The sequence below is a fragment of the Rhizophagus irregularis genome, chromosome 17, assembly GCF_026210795.1.
Source record: "Rhizophagus irregularis chromosome 17, complete sequence".
Taxonomy (NCBI): domain Eukaryota; kingdom Fungi; phylum Glomeromycota; class Glomeromycetes; order Glomerales; family Glomeraceae; genus Rhizophagus; species Rhizophagus irregularis.
The window spans coordinates 2,316,813-2,332,576 of NC_089445.1; the positions used below are offsets into that span (position 1 = coordinate 2,316,813).

The 15,764-nt window shown below is 25.9% G+C and overlaps 6 protein-coding genes across 6 annotated transcripts; 1 reads left to right on the top strand and 5 right to left on the bottom strand.

Annotated features, from left to right (window-relative positions):
* Positions 1–3,866: 3,866 nt before the first annotated feature.
* On the top strand, positions 3,867–6,078 carry OCT59_009226 (uncharacterized protein). Its single transcript, XM_025332500.2, has one exon. The coding sequence runs from the start codon at positions 3,950–3,952 to the stop codon at positions 6,056–6,058; it is 2,109 nt and encodes a 702-aa protein (XP_025171157.1). The 5' UTR covers positions 3,867–3,949; the 3' UTR covers positions 6,059–6,078.
* Positions 6,079–8,695: 2,617 nt separating this feature from the next.
* On the bottom strand, positions 8,696–9,035 carry OCT59_009227 (uncharacterized protein; the record flags this gene model as incomplete). The annotated part of the gene is made up of 2 exons (XM_066133397.1): positions 8,696–8,864; positions 8,944–9,035. The coding sequence occupies 2 exons, from the start codon at positions 9,033–9,035 to the stop codon at positions 8,696–8,698; spliced, it is 261 nt and encodes an 86-aa protein (XP_065999838.1).
* A 176-nt stretch (positions 9,036–9,211) lies between these two features.
* OCT59_009228 (uncharacterized protein) lies at positions 9,212–9,667 on the bottom strand (the record flags this gene model as incomplete). The annotated part of the gene is made up of 4 exons (XM_066133398.1): positions 9,212–9,226; positions 9,327–9,400; positions 9,477–9,537; positions 9,611–9,667. 4 exons carry the CDS (start codon positions 9,665–9,667, stop codon positions 9,212–9,214), a joined length of 207 nt encoding a protein of 68 aa, XP_065999839.1.
* Positions 9,668–11,028: 1,361 nt separating this feature from the next.
* OCT59_009229 (uncharacterized protein) lies at positions 11,029–12,210 on the bottom strand (the record flags this gene model as incomplete). The annotated part of the gene is made up of 5 exons (XM_066133399.1): positions 11,029–11,078; positions 11,166–11,216; positions 11,312–11,614; positions 11,697–12,078; positions 12,148–12,210. The coding sequence occupies 5 exons, from the start codon at positions 12,208–12,210 to the stop codon at positions 11,029–11,031; spliced, it is 849 nt and encodes a 282-aa protein (XP_065999840.1).
* Positions 12,211–13,169: 959 nt separating this feature from the next.
* OCT59_009230 (uncharacterized protein) lies at positions 13,170–13,427 on the bottom strand (the record flags this gene model as incomplete). Its single annotated transcript, XM_066133400.1, has 1 exon — positions 13,170–13,427. The coding sequence occupies one exon, from the start codon at positions 13,425–13,427 to the stop codon at positions 13,170–13,172; it is 258 nt and encodes an 85-aa protein (XP_065999841.1).
* Positions 13,428–13,706: 279 nt separating this feature from the next.
* Positions 13,707–14,673, bottom strand: OCT59_009231 (uncharacterized protein; the record flags this gene model as incomplete). Its single annotated transcript, XM_066133401.1, has 5 exons — positions 13,707–13,853; positions 13,922–14,179; positions 14,271–14,349; positions 14,417–14,499; positions 14,572–14,673. 5 exons carry the CDS (start codon positions 14,671–14,673, stop codon positions 13,707–13,709), a joined length of 669 nt encoding a protein of 222 aa, XP_065999842.1.
* Between the last annotated feature and the right edge of the window lie 1,091 nt (positions 14,674–15,764).

Here is a 15,764-nt window from a genome sequence, read left to right on the forward strand (position 1 = left end):
TACAGCTAATTTTATTATTAATTTATTAATTATTTTTAATAATTATTATTATTCATAATTTAATTTAATTATTTTAATAAAATAATTATTAATAGTATGAATTATCAATTAATAGTCAACTGATGGGATGACTGGACTATTGGCGAACTATAGGCAGGGTGAATAGGACACTATAGTGGTTACTTGTTACTCAAATTTTACTAATCCCCTTTTTTTATTTTTATAAATTTTACCCTAGTTTTTTTGTTGGACTTCTTTTTATTTTTTTTGGTTCCAAGTTTCATATTGCAGTTACAGTGAGTCTTGTTGGGCACTTACAGGACAAAGACCTGGAGGAGGAGATCCTCTCTAAGAAAGGATGCTTTCTAAAGCACACTTACTTCAACAGTCTGGAATTCCAACCTAACAGTATACATATGGTTGCCTTGAATGATAGATGGATGGTTTGGTTCCTAATAATATTAGTTTATGTTTTCTATTCACGTATTCTCAATGTAATGGTTCACCTAATTTACTAATAAAGGTTCCAAATGTGCTGCAGCCAAAAAAAAAAAAATGAATTATCAATTTATTTGACATAATAATAAAGTAATAACTATTAATGTTTATTCTCTAAAAAAATTTTACTATTACATAAACCTCTAAAAAATGCCAGATAAAATTAGTAAGTTTATAGATATTAAAATAACTAATTTGAACTGATGGATTTAACTTTTCCTTTACTTTAATGTATTTTCTAATATTTATTTCTATGTATTTTTTAATGTGATTTAAAAGACTTAACTCTTTCAAACTGTTAAACATTTCATTTTGGCATTTTGGTATATTGACAATTGACAGAAATCTGAAATCAAAAGGAATTTTATTACAATATTTACCATTATTATACATGTAATATTTGATTATACTCTAGCTCTGGAAGTAATAGATTAACTTGCTTTTCTAGTTTTTTGATCCTTATTGGGTAAAATCTAGACATATTTCCAATCTTATTCTATTCCATTAATAGAGTTATATTTTCTAGCTCCTTAAAAGTTAATGAGTAAAACTTTATTAATAAAGTAAAGAATTAATATTAGCTTATCAACTGATTTCAATTTAGTAACTTCACCAATTGATTTGGAATTAGCAGCATTGCTTAATATCTAATATGGTTTTTTGGCTTCTTACTTTCTCAATGCAATTATATTAAAAGCTTTTCAAGCACTTGGCTTTTGCAATATTCTAAAGCCCTTTCGTGTCATAAAGATAACAGTTCATGCAACATGTTGATAGATTTTTATGTAACTTAAATATTTGTGTACTCTTGTAAAGTTTTTTTTTTTACTTTCATTATTCAATAAGAAATAACTGTATCATTTTGAAATTAATATTGGTGCACTATAATCCTGACTACATTACATTTATTGTTTATTTTTTTTTTTTATTTCAATTAAAATCCTATTATAAGATATTAACAAATCAAAATTTAACGGCTGAGATGACTAAGTGACAAATAATTTGGAATAATGTCCATGTGCCATTGCATCTATATACTCCCACCGATACCCTCCAGCATGAGCCTGAAGTCCTCGACATACCTTCCAGATATGATTACTTTAGCTATGAATGGAAAGTCTTAAAAAGATTCATTATCAAAAATCTGCTTGACAGCAAGTTGAAACTAGAGATGAATACACGAGTCAAGTTGTCAAGCTCTATCTCTCTCCATTCTTCATTGAGAGGATTATATGTAATCTTATCCCATTGCCAGCCATCAGTGGTTTTTGCTTCTCTACTGCGATTTAACTTGTATCACTTGCAAGACGTAGAATCTCAAATCTGAAGAACATTTCCGTTCAACATTTCTTGCACGATTTTTCTGGATCTGTTACGATCAATTTTGGAATATTCTACGCTCAATGTTCTCTTTAGCAAATTATTAGCTCGATTGTGAGGTTTATTTCCTGGATTGGGAATAAATATCTGCAACTAAAAATGAACAGCCAATTTTTTTTATAAACATATCCTCATTCGTATATAATCTTGTCTTTTACAGAAATGAGAGATTTAGCTTAAACGTCGTACCTTTTTGTTCTTAATACGCCAGTCTAAATAATTTATATCTGAGCTAGTTGCTTGTAACGAAATATTGAACAAAAATCGGGTAGGTTGAAACCCCAAGAAATCATTATTCATTGTTCAGCCACATACCTCTCTCTTCTCGAATAATTTAGCAGACATTCTACAAAATTGCAATACATTGTGAACGGGTGCTTCTTTGCTGGTCGTATTTATAGATTCAGAGGAAATGTAAAAAAAATGCGGATTATGTGATCTTAGCCGTTACACAGGCGTGTTTGTACGATAGGCAATCAGCAATGAAGAGCTTCGATTATTATAAATTTTGGCTGGCACTATGAATAAAATATGGGATGTGTCACAACTGACCTAGCCAATGATTACAACATCCATAATGTCTTAATGCCATAATGCTGTAATGCCAAATAATTTCTGATATAATTTTAATTACACTAAATGAAAAACTTTTTGAGCTTATTTATAAAAGATTAATATAGATTGATATAAAGCATAATTGATTTTATCCAATAAAATAAAATCAATTTGTCAATATGTCACATTTGACATGTTTCAAACTTTAAACATTATATTTATTAGAACAAATTCATTGATTTGTAATATACTAATATTGTAAATTATATATAGTTTTTGGAATATGACCTTAATTACAATAATTCGGGGGATCTTATGCCATCAATATACCGAATGAATATTTTATACATTATAATGAATTTACTTTATAGCGAATTAAAAAAAATTGGGAGCTATTTAGATTTCCTTTTTAGATCAAAAATTTATCATTTCCTTTTTTGTTCTTTTGTTTGGTCTTTTATTTTTGTCCGGAATTACTAAAAAATATCCCGTAATTTTTTTCCATAAATTCGACCATTTTAGAAAAGGTCAATAACGTTGCAATATTGATAATGAAAATAAGACATTATCATTCTCTATTCTAAAAAAAGTGTTTTTATTGTTTGGGCATTCCACAATAGAATTCCAATAATAAATTTATTAACAGATCTTCACAATTACACCGTTTGACTTTTGTTAATTATTTAAAGTAATTATTATCAAACGGGTAATCCTAAAGTTTCAATAACCCATTTAGTTTAAAGAAAGGTTCTGTTTTTAGATACTCTCTCATATCGTATATTCTCTACGTTTGATATCACAAAAGTAACAAAAAAAAAAAATTATATATATTACTGTCTATTCGACATAATTGTTTTCAATGGACAATTCATTACTGCGCAAGCGCAAAGTTCAAAACCGCTGAATGAGCTTGTGTAACCGTTTCAAAACGTTTCGGTCTTTTCGTTGAGACTTAATTTGGAAATACTATTGTAAATCGAATTTGTTCTATAGAGGAACCAATTGCATACTACGGAAATTTTTTTCATTGTCTTATTATCGTCATTGAAACGGGAGAGATTATAAAATTATGCTTTTTTTTTCATAAAAGCATGTCACATGAATTTACTTTATAACAGATAAGGATAAACCTAATATATATTGCCAAGGAGCATACAATAATTTACTATATTCTTGAAACAAGTCTGTCAAAATGTTTCAGATTATTTTATCAAGGAAAAATCTATGAACATTGTTATTTTTTCCATCCTGTCTTTTTTACATTGATTACGTCATATCTTACATTCGGACTTTAATTCCGGATGTACAGAATATTTTACTATATACTTACTAATAATTGTATTGTTATTTTTAGCTTTTTAAGCCCAAATTTGGTATAAATTTAATCATTTTGGATATATATATAAATTTTTTTTTTCCTCATTCGTTTCTTATTTAAACTTTTTATAATTATTTTCTTAAATTTTATTATTATTATTAAAAATAATTATTTTACGCTGTGCGTATTATTTATAAAATGAAAACAACCAAACGGATTCTTGATCTGGAAGAGAAAAGTTCCATTTCAATCAAACAAGAAAGAAAATATTTCTCGAATGGAATTAACATTAATATTAACATCGGTCGTCCAAAGTCACCAATACTTGATTCGTTTTTTTCTTCTTTTCATTTGACGAAACAAAAATCAACGACAACTGCAACAATAATAACAACAACTACTAACGTTAGTAGTACCACACCAACTTCAGAATCATCATCCCAAGGCCAAAAACCGAAACCGGAAGGAAAATGTCCTTTTCCATTAACAATTGATTGTCTCGAAGAAATTTTTTCACATTTAATTGATGATAAACTTACATTATTTTCTTGTATATTAGTAAATAGTTTATGGTTAAATTTATGTATACCATTATTATGGAATAATCCATTTGATTATTCTATTCCTCAAAAAAATCAATTACGATTAATAAGAACTTATATTTCTTGTTTATCCATAAATGATAAACAAAAATTACTTAAATTTTATTTAGGTAACAAAGAAGATAATGATTCAATTAAGAAAACAAAAAAAAGGAAATCTTTATCCAAACCTTTTAAATTTAATTATTTTTATCAAAAAGATCCTTTAAAATATTCTCAAATATCATTACATCATGAACCTTTATTTATTTATCCAAAATATTTAAGAGGTTTAAATTACAATAATTTTGATTCAGCCATAAAAAATTATTGTTATTGGAATAGACCTTTAATTAATCCTTTAACGGATTCACTTGATGAGTATAAAAATTTGGTTTTTGAATTATTAAATAATTTAATATTTAATAATAATAATATTTTATTAAAACATTTAAGGCTTAAATTTAGTAAAGAAATTAGAACTCTTTTGCATAACAATGATTATTATATTGATAACAATGAAATCAATGAAATCAATAGTAACAATGACAATAATAATAATGACATCCCGATTATGATAACAGGGATTAATACTTTTACAAGGCTAACTACTTTGGATTTAAGTTATATGTATTCAAGTGAAATTAGTAAAATAATTCCTCAACAAATATCAAATATTTGTTCTCATCTATCGACTCATTCAACTCACATTCAATGTCTTACAATTTATATGCAAAAATGGTGGGAAGATGATTTTAAACAACAAGTTTGTCTTTCAATATTTAATTTAATTAAATCACAAAAATATTTAAAATATCTTTCAATTAATGAATTTTGGAATACAAATTATAACAATTTTAATAATTTTGATAATACAACTATTGAATATTTTAACAAATTTTATCAAATTCTTTTAGAAAATACTAGTAATACTTTGGAATATTTACAATTTTATGAATTGAATCGTTTTGATTTATTATTAAATATTCTTGGTAATCTTAAAAAATTAAAAAGTTTGGAAATTAAAAAATTGGTTAAACCAAATAATTTTTCAAATTTTAATTATAATTCTTTTAAAATTAATAATTTATCCCTTTCAAAATTTGATTGTAATTATAATAATCCTTTTGAAAATTTTTATGTTGTTAAAAATCCTTCTCATGATTCAATAATAATTAATTCTTTTATTTCCCCTATTATAAAATCCTCAAACAAATCACTTGAATCTCTTTCTTTAAGTAAAATTTCAAAAGATCTTTTATCAACAATAACATTAAATTGTCCAAATATAACAAATCTTTCCCTTTTATTAGATCCTACTTTAATACCTGATTTTTGTGCTTTATTAGTTTCTCTTCCTAAATTACATTCTCTTACTATAAAAAAATCTTTTTATAGATTATCTTTTAATTATATAGATTTTAAAAATTTAGCAATTAATTTACCAAATAGTCTTTATTATTTTAAAACTGATTTATTTGATAATTCAAAATCTTTAAATTATTTTTTAGAAACTTGTAATATAGATGTAAAATTAGGTGTATTGGAAATTTATCAACAATTAGTTAATGATGATACTTTAAATGCTATTTTAAATTATAAAAAGAAAAGTAATGATAAACTTAAAACATTTAAATATAGTGGTAGTAGAATTATGTTTAATGATCAAACTTGGGAATTAACTAAAAAAATTCTTCCTGATCTTGTAAAAATTGATTGGAATTAAAAAAAAAACAAACAAACAAACAAATTTATTTATATAAATTTTATATATTAAATAATTATTTATTTAAAATATAATATAAAATTAAGGATATTGTTTTTTATTATATTTGTAATATATTGCATTTTATATAAAAGTTAAAAATGCATTTTAAATCCTTTTAATATATCAAGTAAAATTGTTAAAAATGATGATAAATTTAAAATATTTAAATATAGTAATAGTAAAATTATATTTAATAATCAAACTTGGAAATCAACTAAAAAATTTCTGATTTTACAAAAGTTGATTGGAATTAAAAAAAAAAACAAATGAATTTATTTACTATTCATATAATGATTTCTTATTGATACAATCATTTCATTGATATAATGATTTTATTGATACAATGGTAAATTATTAATAACTAATAAGTCAAATAATAACTAAACTGTAAATATAACTAATTTAATTATAAATAACTACTATAAATAAATATAATTATAAATAAATATTATGTAACTATAAATTATTATATTTTTTAAGTATTTCAGTTAAATATACTTCCTTCAGCTAATTGTTTATTCAATTCCATTTATTTGGTATATTATTAATAATTATTCTTCCAGTCACTTGATATTTAAAGTTACAATGCATAGTAAATATATGCAATACACTTTATAATCTTTTTAGACATTGTTTATGATTTGATGAAATTCCTTTTATTTTTTAATATATAAAAAAACATCTTTTTTTCTGATATATCTAATTCTTTTAGTAATATTTTCTAATTATAAAGTATAACTATATAATTTGTTATCAGTATAAATACCAAATTTATTTATAATATATGATTATTATTACAAAAATTAATATATGTTTTTTGTATTTGAATTTACTAAATTGATTCATTTGCAAATTATATTGATGAAATTCCATTTACTTGTCCAAAGAAATCAGCTGGTTTATTTTCATATATTTTTTAAATTTAATTTGCAAAATTTAAATATACTTTATCAAAAAGTAATATATTAGTATTTTTTAGTTATAAACATATTTTTCAATCTATCATATTTACCTATTGATAAACTTTCTATTTTAAGATATATAAGTTGATTGTACAAGAAGTAGCAGATAACTATTCTACATTTTGTGAAGTATATATTTCCATTAATAAGATATGGCTTGGCAGTACAAAAGTAATCTTTTTTATTATATATATAATATTTTTTATTCTAAAAATACATTAGGTGATTCAAATCCTATTTTTCTATTTAATTGGAGTTTTAACATTCTTAATGTAGTATAAACCAATATACTTAACATATTTCTCATAAATACCCTCAAAACTAAATTGTAAATATCTAAAAAATATGATAATTATAATTATTTAATAATTTATAGCAGTTTATAAAATTAGATATATATAATAATTTTAATTCTAGCAATTTTTTATCAAATTCATTTTTATTCAATTACAAGCATACTAAGGATCTATATAGGATCATATTTCTTAGGCTATATATACTAATTTTATATTTACATGCATCCAAATTAATACCAAAACTCATTTAATGATAAAATTCAAAAATCTGAAACTCAAAAACTTTATTTTTAATGAAAAAATTGGTAAATCTGAAACTTTTCTAAATTATAATTAGTTTCAGAAAAGCATAAAAGAGTTTAGACAATTAACTTTATTATAAAAATAGTTTCTGAATTTTGATTAAACTAAAATTTTGAAAAAATAGTTTTGGCAAACATCCTTAATCTAAATCAGTTGTGGCTCTCTTGTGATTAATAGGAAATTATAGCATATTACTCTAGCTCCTTACAGTTTCTCAACAGTTCTAGAATACTGCCTGGCACTAGCATGGTGCCGAGTTAGAACCATCAAATCACAAGATGATTAGCTAATCAGATTTCAGATTTTTTCTTTAGCTGGATAAGCGGGAAATAAACATACATGAAAGAAATACCTGCTATTGCTCTATTTTTTTAATGGTAGATTTTGGATATGGTGTCCGGGCTCATCAAAATTGCTCACCCCTTGTTCTTTGAACTGAGGTGAAAGATAAAAAAATTTTAAGCAAAAAGGAACATGCATTGTAGATTAATTTACATGCACAGCACTGACCTTCGCATATCAATTTTGCAGATTGTAGTTAAAAAAGACAAAGTTCACTATATGAACAAACTAATAAAACCAATACTTTTATTTATGCTTAACTACCAAAACGAAAATTCTGGACACGCGTATCCACTAATTGTGCAGTAATGTGGCGCAGTGCAATCTAACTTCGTTCTGCTCTCAAGGAAGTTTCTATGTTTCCACAGTTACTATTTTAATAAGCCACCCAACACCCTGAAACAATAGATCATATAATTTTCGAAACTGGGACAAAAAACCGTTCCCTTTGGGAACGATCATTGTAACACAAATTTCTTTACCTACATGTCTGTGAGTGATAAACTTTATTTTAATAAGTTCATACAATAAAAAAGAGTCGCACAATACATGTTTGAAAGAAGCTGAAAAAATATATCGCAAATAAAAGTAAACAGCCCCACAAATACTAATTCCGGTTATTACTATTATTTGCCAAATCTATGGACCGCCCTACCGTTACTACATGGCTGTTCTTTATTGTCTATCTTCTTTTAATCATTTCTAAGATTTTTACAGAGAATACCACAGAGATTACGAAATTCTTCACGGAGTCCCTTGCGAAGTTCTCTAAGGAGTTCTTCATGGAGTTCTTCATGGAGTTCTTCCCGGTCAGGTTTAATATTAGCTACTGAAGATTCTACGCATAAGAGTTGAGAATGGCTTCATAAGTTGTGGGAGTAAAAGTAAAGACAATACTTTCATGATTACATCATGACAAAGTGAATTGACTAAGATTTACAAAATAAATATGGTACTCCAACTAGCAGCATCTGCAAGTCTCATTGCCGGCCCTGTTTCAAAACCGCATTCCCTGAAATCTTCTTTGTTCATTTTGACAAAATCACAACCAGTGATTTCCCGATCGCATAAAATTTTGAAATGTCTTTCATTCAAATGTAAGACTCGTTTTTTTAAGAATCCAATAAGATCCCCTGTGTTTTTATTTTTAATTTCTTCAGATTCGACAGGAGAAGACTGTGACTTTAATATTAATAGTGGTGATGTATTTATTTCATCGTTATCTGATGGAAGATATAATTTTGCAATGAAAGCCCATGGGAACAATTATTAAGTACATGTCTGATTCATATCATCCAAATTGATTGGCAATAAAATTCTTACCATAAATAGTTGTATTTTCATCAACGTTTCATCATTATCCGGAGAATGAGACTCATCAAGCATCCGCTTCGAAGCTATTATTTTGTAAAATGATAAAAGTATAAATTAATAATAGTTGAAATTTAAAAATAATTTGAAAGTTTAACATACATGGAAATTCAGTCGCCACTGCTTCAGTAACTGCACGTATTCCGGTAGTTAAGATATCACACTAATGGATCCCAATTGGATAAAAGGTTATATCCGAATTTTGGTATATAAATAAAATCAAATGCATTACATACTTTATTAACCCGATTCTCAACAGCGGCTTCCCGAGTTTCGTGAAGTGTTTTTTCCATAACTCAATGTTAACCTGGTCATTTTTAGAGTTCTTTAAAGAAAAGAAAATAGTAAATATATATAATGGTTGATAAGTAGTTGGCAGACTGTAATTTAAGCAAAAAAAAGCAATTTTTTCCATCAGCCCACTTCAAGCAAAAAACATTTTGCCTTATGCGACAAGATCGCTCAACAGAGTTGCAGAACTTATTACAAGCAATGTCAACATGGCAACGGAACTAACTATGCTATGCTACAACCAGCGAATGCAACATACTTCCCACTTCGGGCAAAAGAACATTTGCCTTGTGCGACAAACTCGCTCAACATAGTTGCAGGGGATAGGTATCATTGTTCTTGACATAGTGACATGGCTGAGAATCATTCTAGCTAAAACAAAAAAAAAAATACTACCTTTAAAGATTACTGCATATATTCTGCCCATCGAGTTAAATGTTCAGATTAATTCATTATATTTCATCGAAATTTATGTCGAAGTCATAATTTTCATTTCTAGTTCCTTTGTATTGTAATAATCCCGGCTTTTTGGTGGAAGTGCTTTAATGACAACATTCAGTTCAAGTCCAAGTGAATTGTGCGCTTGTGCTTTGGAAACTTGTTAATATAGAAAATATCAATCACTCATGCCTTGTGAGTCGCGTTACCAAGTAATCTATGGAGAGAGACTTAAGTTTCTTTTTATTAGCGTAATTATAAAAATCTTAGTTCAGAAGTTTATATGGATAATGGAGATCTTTAAGTCGAGAACTGAGGACATCTTTACCAGAAAATGAGAGGGAGAAAAATAGTTTTTCGTTACACGTTTTTAAAATCTCTAAATGGCGTCAAAATCACGACCACGTGCCATAAATCGTAGCTGATCGATAAAAACGACTGAGGATTGAGGAACCTGAGGAATGAATTTGCAGTCACGTGCGCGTTACGGCCGTTACGCTAACCACAGATCACTTTTGCAAGAAAAAAATTTTCAATGCAAGTGGGCGAAATTTTATTGATTTTTAGATACATAACTAATCAGAGGTAGCGAATGAAATACATGATGCTTTCAAAGAGGGAGGAAGTACGCGGATCCTAGGCCATTTAATGCAAAGTTATTTCTTTGCTCTCATTTACAGAAAATATCTATGAGATTCTCCTACCTTATCTCTATTTCTACACTATATTTCTGAAATAAATTATCCCACCCATATCTACATAATTTTTATACATTATCTTTACCAGAATATATATTAGAATCTAATAAATAAATAAATAAATATAAATCAACTTATTTTCGGGAGATTGCCCTATTTGTATTTTACTACATCTGACTGATTGATATAAATTTAATATTCCATTAATCCGATAAGTAAAAAAGTTTTTAATTTTTACTATAATTTTCATGTTCATATATAAATTTAATTTTTTTATCTAAAACAATATTTAAGAAAATTAAAAATTGAATAACTAAAATAATAATTATTATTTTATTTTTTTTTAAAAAAAAAATTATTATACCTTGGTTATTATCATTATCTTCAATTAGTTCATTATCAAACTTTCTTTTGTCTTTTTTTTTAAAAAAAAAACCATAGAATATTATTTAATACAATTATAATAAATAATAACTGAAAATAATATATATTAATATCATTAATACTTACCAAATCCTGAATTATTTTTAATTCTTATTGACTCTGCAGATTTGATAAGTGCACTTAAAGGTCTACTTTTATAAATGGCACCTGGATTTGTTATTACAGGTCCATTATCTGATAATGGTATAATCTTAGTAATTGAATTGTTTTCATAATCTCTAATAATTGCAATTTTTGATTGTATATCAAAAGTTGGTGGTCTTTTACATGGATCAAAATGCAAACATTCTTGCATTAATTCAATATAACCTTTAGGTGCATTTATAAGAATTGGAGGCCGAAACCCATCACATAATTTATTAATAAGAGCTATATCATGATTTTCCTGTCATTAATTCCCACATAATCATACCGAAACTATATATATCTGATGCTTTAGTATATTTTTGACCTTGAAAAATCTCAGGGGCAATATAAGGAATGATTCCATAAACTTCATCATCATCATCATCATTCGCTGTTGCACATTTACTTAAATCACCTATTACTGCTTTGTTACTCAGAAAGATATTTCCGCTATGATAATTTTTGTGCAGGATATTCACCATATGTAAACTGTGAAGTCCATCTATAATATTATGCAATTTACTTAGCTTATTATTCCAATCCATATTAAAAAAATTATTGGCAATATAATGAGTTAAATTTCCTCCATTACAATATTTTGTAATTATCATGTAATTTTGAGTAATAGGATCATAAGTGATTCCATAATATTCATTAACACAAGTTCGATTTAGAGAAGAAATAGCAAAGCGATAAAATATTTTTAGCTAAAAACAATGAGGTGTTAAAATAATTTTATGTTAAACTAATATAATTAAATAAATTAAATAATTTACCTCATTTAACTCTTTATTAGTGATGATTCCGGAATTGTTAATTACTTTGAGAGCAACTACCATTTCAGCAAGACGATTATATTTTTGTTGTTTTTTGTTCCATTTTGATATTGGTCCATCAATCCAAATAGCCTTATAGATTTTATTAAATCCTTCTTCAGCAATTAATTCTATATTTCGAATCTATCATAGGGAACAAATTCCATTTTCCCATTTCTTTTTTCAAAATTAATTAGTGTGTGTTTTATAAAGTCATCTATTAATTTATTTCCGCTTGATACAAGTATTGTCCTTGCTTCATAACATAAATGACAAATTTTATGAACTTCATCGAAATTTTTTCTTTTGTGATTACATTCATTACATTTCTTGTATTTTTGTTTAAGTGCGATTTTCTTCTTTTTGGATTCTCCTTTTAGTTTATGGTCAATCGATTGTTCCATTATGAGTTTTTTTTTTTAAAAAAAAAAGAAAATTTTGAAACTTCACATAATATATATATACTTTACGGACTTTACTGTCATGAATAATGAACGTGACACGAATTCTTAATTAGAACACTATTTAAAAAAAAATGAATCAGGCATGATTATTATTTGTGAAACATTCTTTGGAAAAGCCCGATTAAGAATTCTCCGGGCGCACATTCATTGAAAATTTGCAGATAATGTATATATTATAGAATCTTCTTTAGATGTTAAATAATGGGGAGAGGAAAAAGTCAAAAATGAAAAATAATTCAAATGAACAATAGTTTTTTCGATCATTAAACAAATTCATTTTTTATTTTATATTTATTCATTGTAAAATAATATATGCACTACTTTATACAAATAGCTAATTATATTGATTATATTGTGACTTTTATTTCTTTACCCTCTTATAATGCTCCATATACTGTATAATATATAATATTTTTTCATATTTTTTTTTTTAATGAATCAAAGCAATGAAAAAAATCTAAATCTTTACTATTTGCCAACTATTTTTTTTTTTAGTAAATTATTAAGAATCTAATTTATCTAATTTTTTCCAACCCACATTTCAATTCTTTCTTTATTGACATTATTATTAAAATCATAATTCTTTTTCATGACTTCTTTAAAATTTTCCCAATCTTCTTCATCTCTTATTCCAATAATTCCATGATTCGCGTATCTATATTCAAAATTCCCTGATAATAATTCTATCGATAACTTGTTCCGCATAATTATAGTAAATTCGCGAAGAGTGAGTTGTATAGGTATGTCATATTGATATCTTGATGTTTGATAATTCATGACTATAGGAACCTTTGTTTATTTATATAAATAAAAAAATATATATATTGAAATTTAAATTATGGTATATCTTAAAAGAAATAGCAACATCAAACAAAGAAATAAAAAGGATTAATTACTCGCAATTTTATATCCATACACATCAAGTTAAAGATGAAATCGGAACCAACCGAACTTAATTCTCTAACAGTTATGAATAAAAGAAAATGGTAAAGATAAAAAAGATTAAATAAAAAATAATTTATTTAATTTATTTTATTTTATTATTAAAAGAAATATTTACTCATATACAGCGTCCATTGCTTCTAAATTGCAAAAATTTTCATGAACAGAAACTGTTGCTAAAATCATGTTAGAATTATAGATCTCCCCATTCGTTGGATCCATAGAAATTTCAATATTATCCTTGTCAATAATTCTTCTTACCTATGTTTTAATAAATAATAATTTTTAATTTTTAATTATACAAGTTATAGGATATATACACATTATACCGGGATAATCCATTTTCTAATGTTATGTCGTAGTTGCATTTCAATTAATCTACCAAATCTTTCGTATTTCGTAATACCATTTACGTGAATATCAAGGCGAAACTTATTTTCTTCGTTATTAGATATGAAACAAATTGCTTGAGTTACAGGATTAATTGCGATAGAACAAGTATCTTCCGTTTTGATGGTGAAATTATTAATAATCAATGAGTATAGTGGTATTGAGATCGATGGATGGAAAATATTATCATCAGAATTCTACACGAAATTTTATTTACTAAGAAAGTATCCATCTAAAAACAAAATGTGATATAGTTATACTCATATTTACTAATTGTCTTTTACTTACCTCATTAATGTCAGTAGTGTTGTCTGATCTTTTCATTCCTTCAACAGAATCGCCGTATTTAATAACGGAAGTAAATGAACTAATAAATAAAATAATTTAGATCTTAACAACGGATAACCCAATTAGAAATAATATTATCATTATACCAATCCGATTTGTCAATTTTTAATGTATTCAAGCTTTCTATCAAATCTAATCCTTCTTCAACTACTCCAGCAGTGTTGTCCGACTAATTAATTAAAAATTTATATATGACGATAAAATATTGAAATTGAATTTACAAAAGTAAAAGTAAAAGTACCAGATCATTGTATTCTTTATCATCCGTTTGTTCAGCACACATTTCAGTATCACTAAAATCAAATAATTCATCACAGTTGTCAAATTCTTCATCGAGATCCATGTTTTGATTTTTTTTCAAAATGACAATGTTTGTAATTTGGAATTAATTAATTATACTTGAAAATAAAAAGATATCAAATATGATTTTGCAATTTTATGCGGAAAAATTTATTATTCTGCTGATGTATGTCCAAATACTATATAATATAGTAATTTCCATCTAATTTGATTTTTATAGTGTGTAAGTGTTGATTCATTTGATATAGTGAAAAATTTTAGCTCAAGTCATGTGAAGTCGAATTGTCGAATTGAATAATTTATTCACGTGATGTCAGGTTCTTTGTAATTAAATTAAACCGGTAGTTTTTCAATTTCTAAGCAAATTAGTTCAATTAATTGGAAATTTTTATTTCATTATTACATTCACGAAATTTTCTTTGATTAACTCTTGTTTAAGTGACATACCTATCGACAACCACTTTTTTTTTAAAAAATAAACCTTGAATGATTTTTCTTTAAAATCAACAAGTTTTGATATCTTACCAAAGTTAATAATAAATGATGCGATAACAATGCAACTTTTATCGACATATTCAACTAGTAAAAAATATATTTAACAAGTGATTCCAAGATGAATTTTGTAAGATGTTTAAGCATGAAAATGTTCAGGTACGATATGAGTATATTGAAAAAATTGTCCATCGATTTATAGAGAAAGTTTATTTTTACCTTCTCGTGTTTCCATCACTTCTTTCCAATATGAAGTTAATGGAATTATATTTAATTTTTTTATCATTATGAAATCTGGTCAAATATAAACATTATCACGAATCTGTTAAAATTATCATAATATTAAATAAAATAATATCGATACTGCTGTTTTCTTCAGCTAAAGAATTTATACCAATCAAACAATCTTACTTCAGTTGAATCCATTGGTGACTTATTTCGAACAATCATTTCTGAAGCTTGTATATTATCAATCTAACCGGACTTTACACATTTATTGTACAAATTGTCATGAAAAGCCGATTATTTTAAAGAAACCCCTTTTGGGCAATGCACTGTAACAAAAGTCGGTGACGAATTTTGTGAATAATTGCTATTTCTTTTTTAGCAATAATTTTTTTATACTCTTGTTCGTCATAATGA

Bases quoted from the DNA above. Each gene is read 5' to 3' on its own strand.
- OCT59_009226 (XM_025332500.2), top strand. From the start codon at position 3,950: ATGAAAACAACCAAACGGATTCTTGATCTGGAAGAGAAAAGTTCCATT.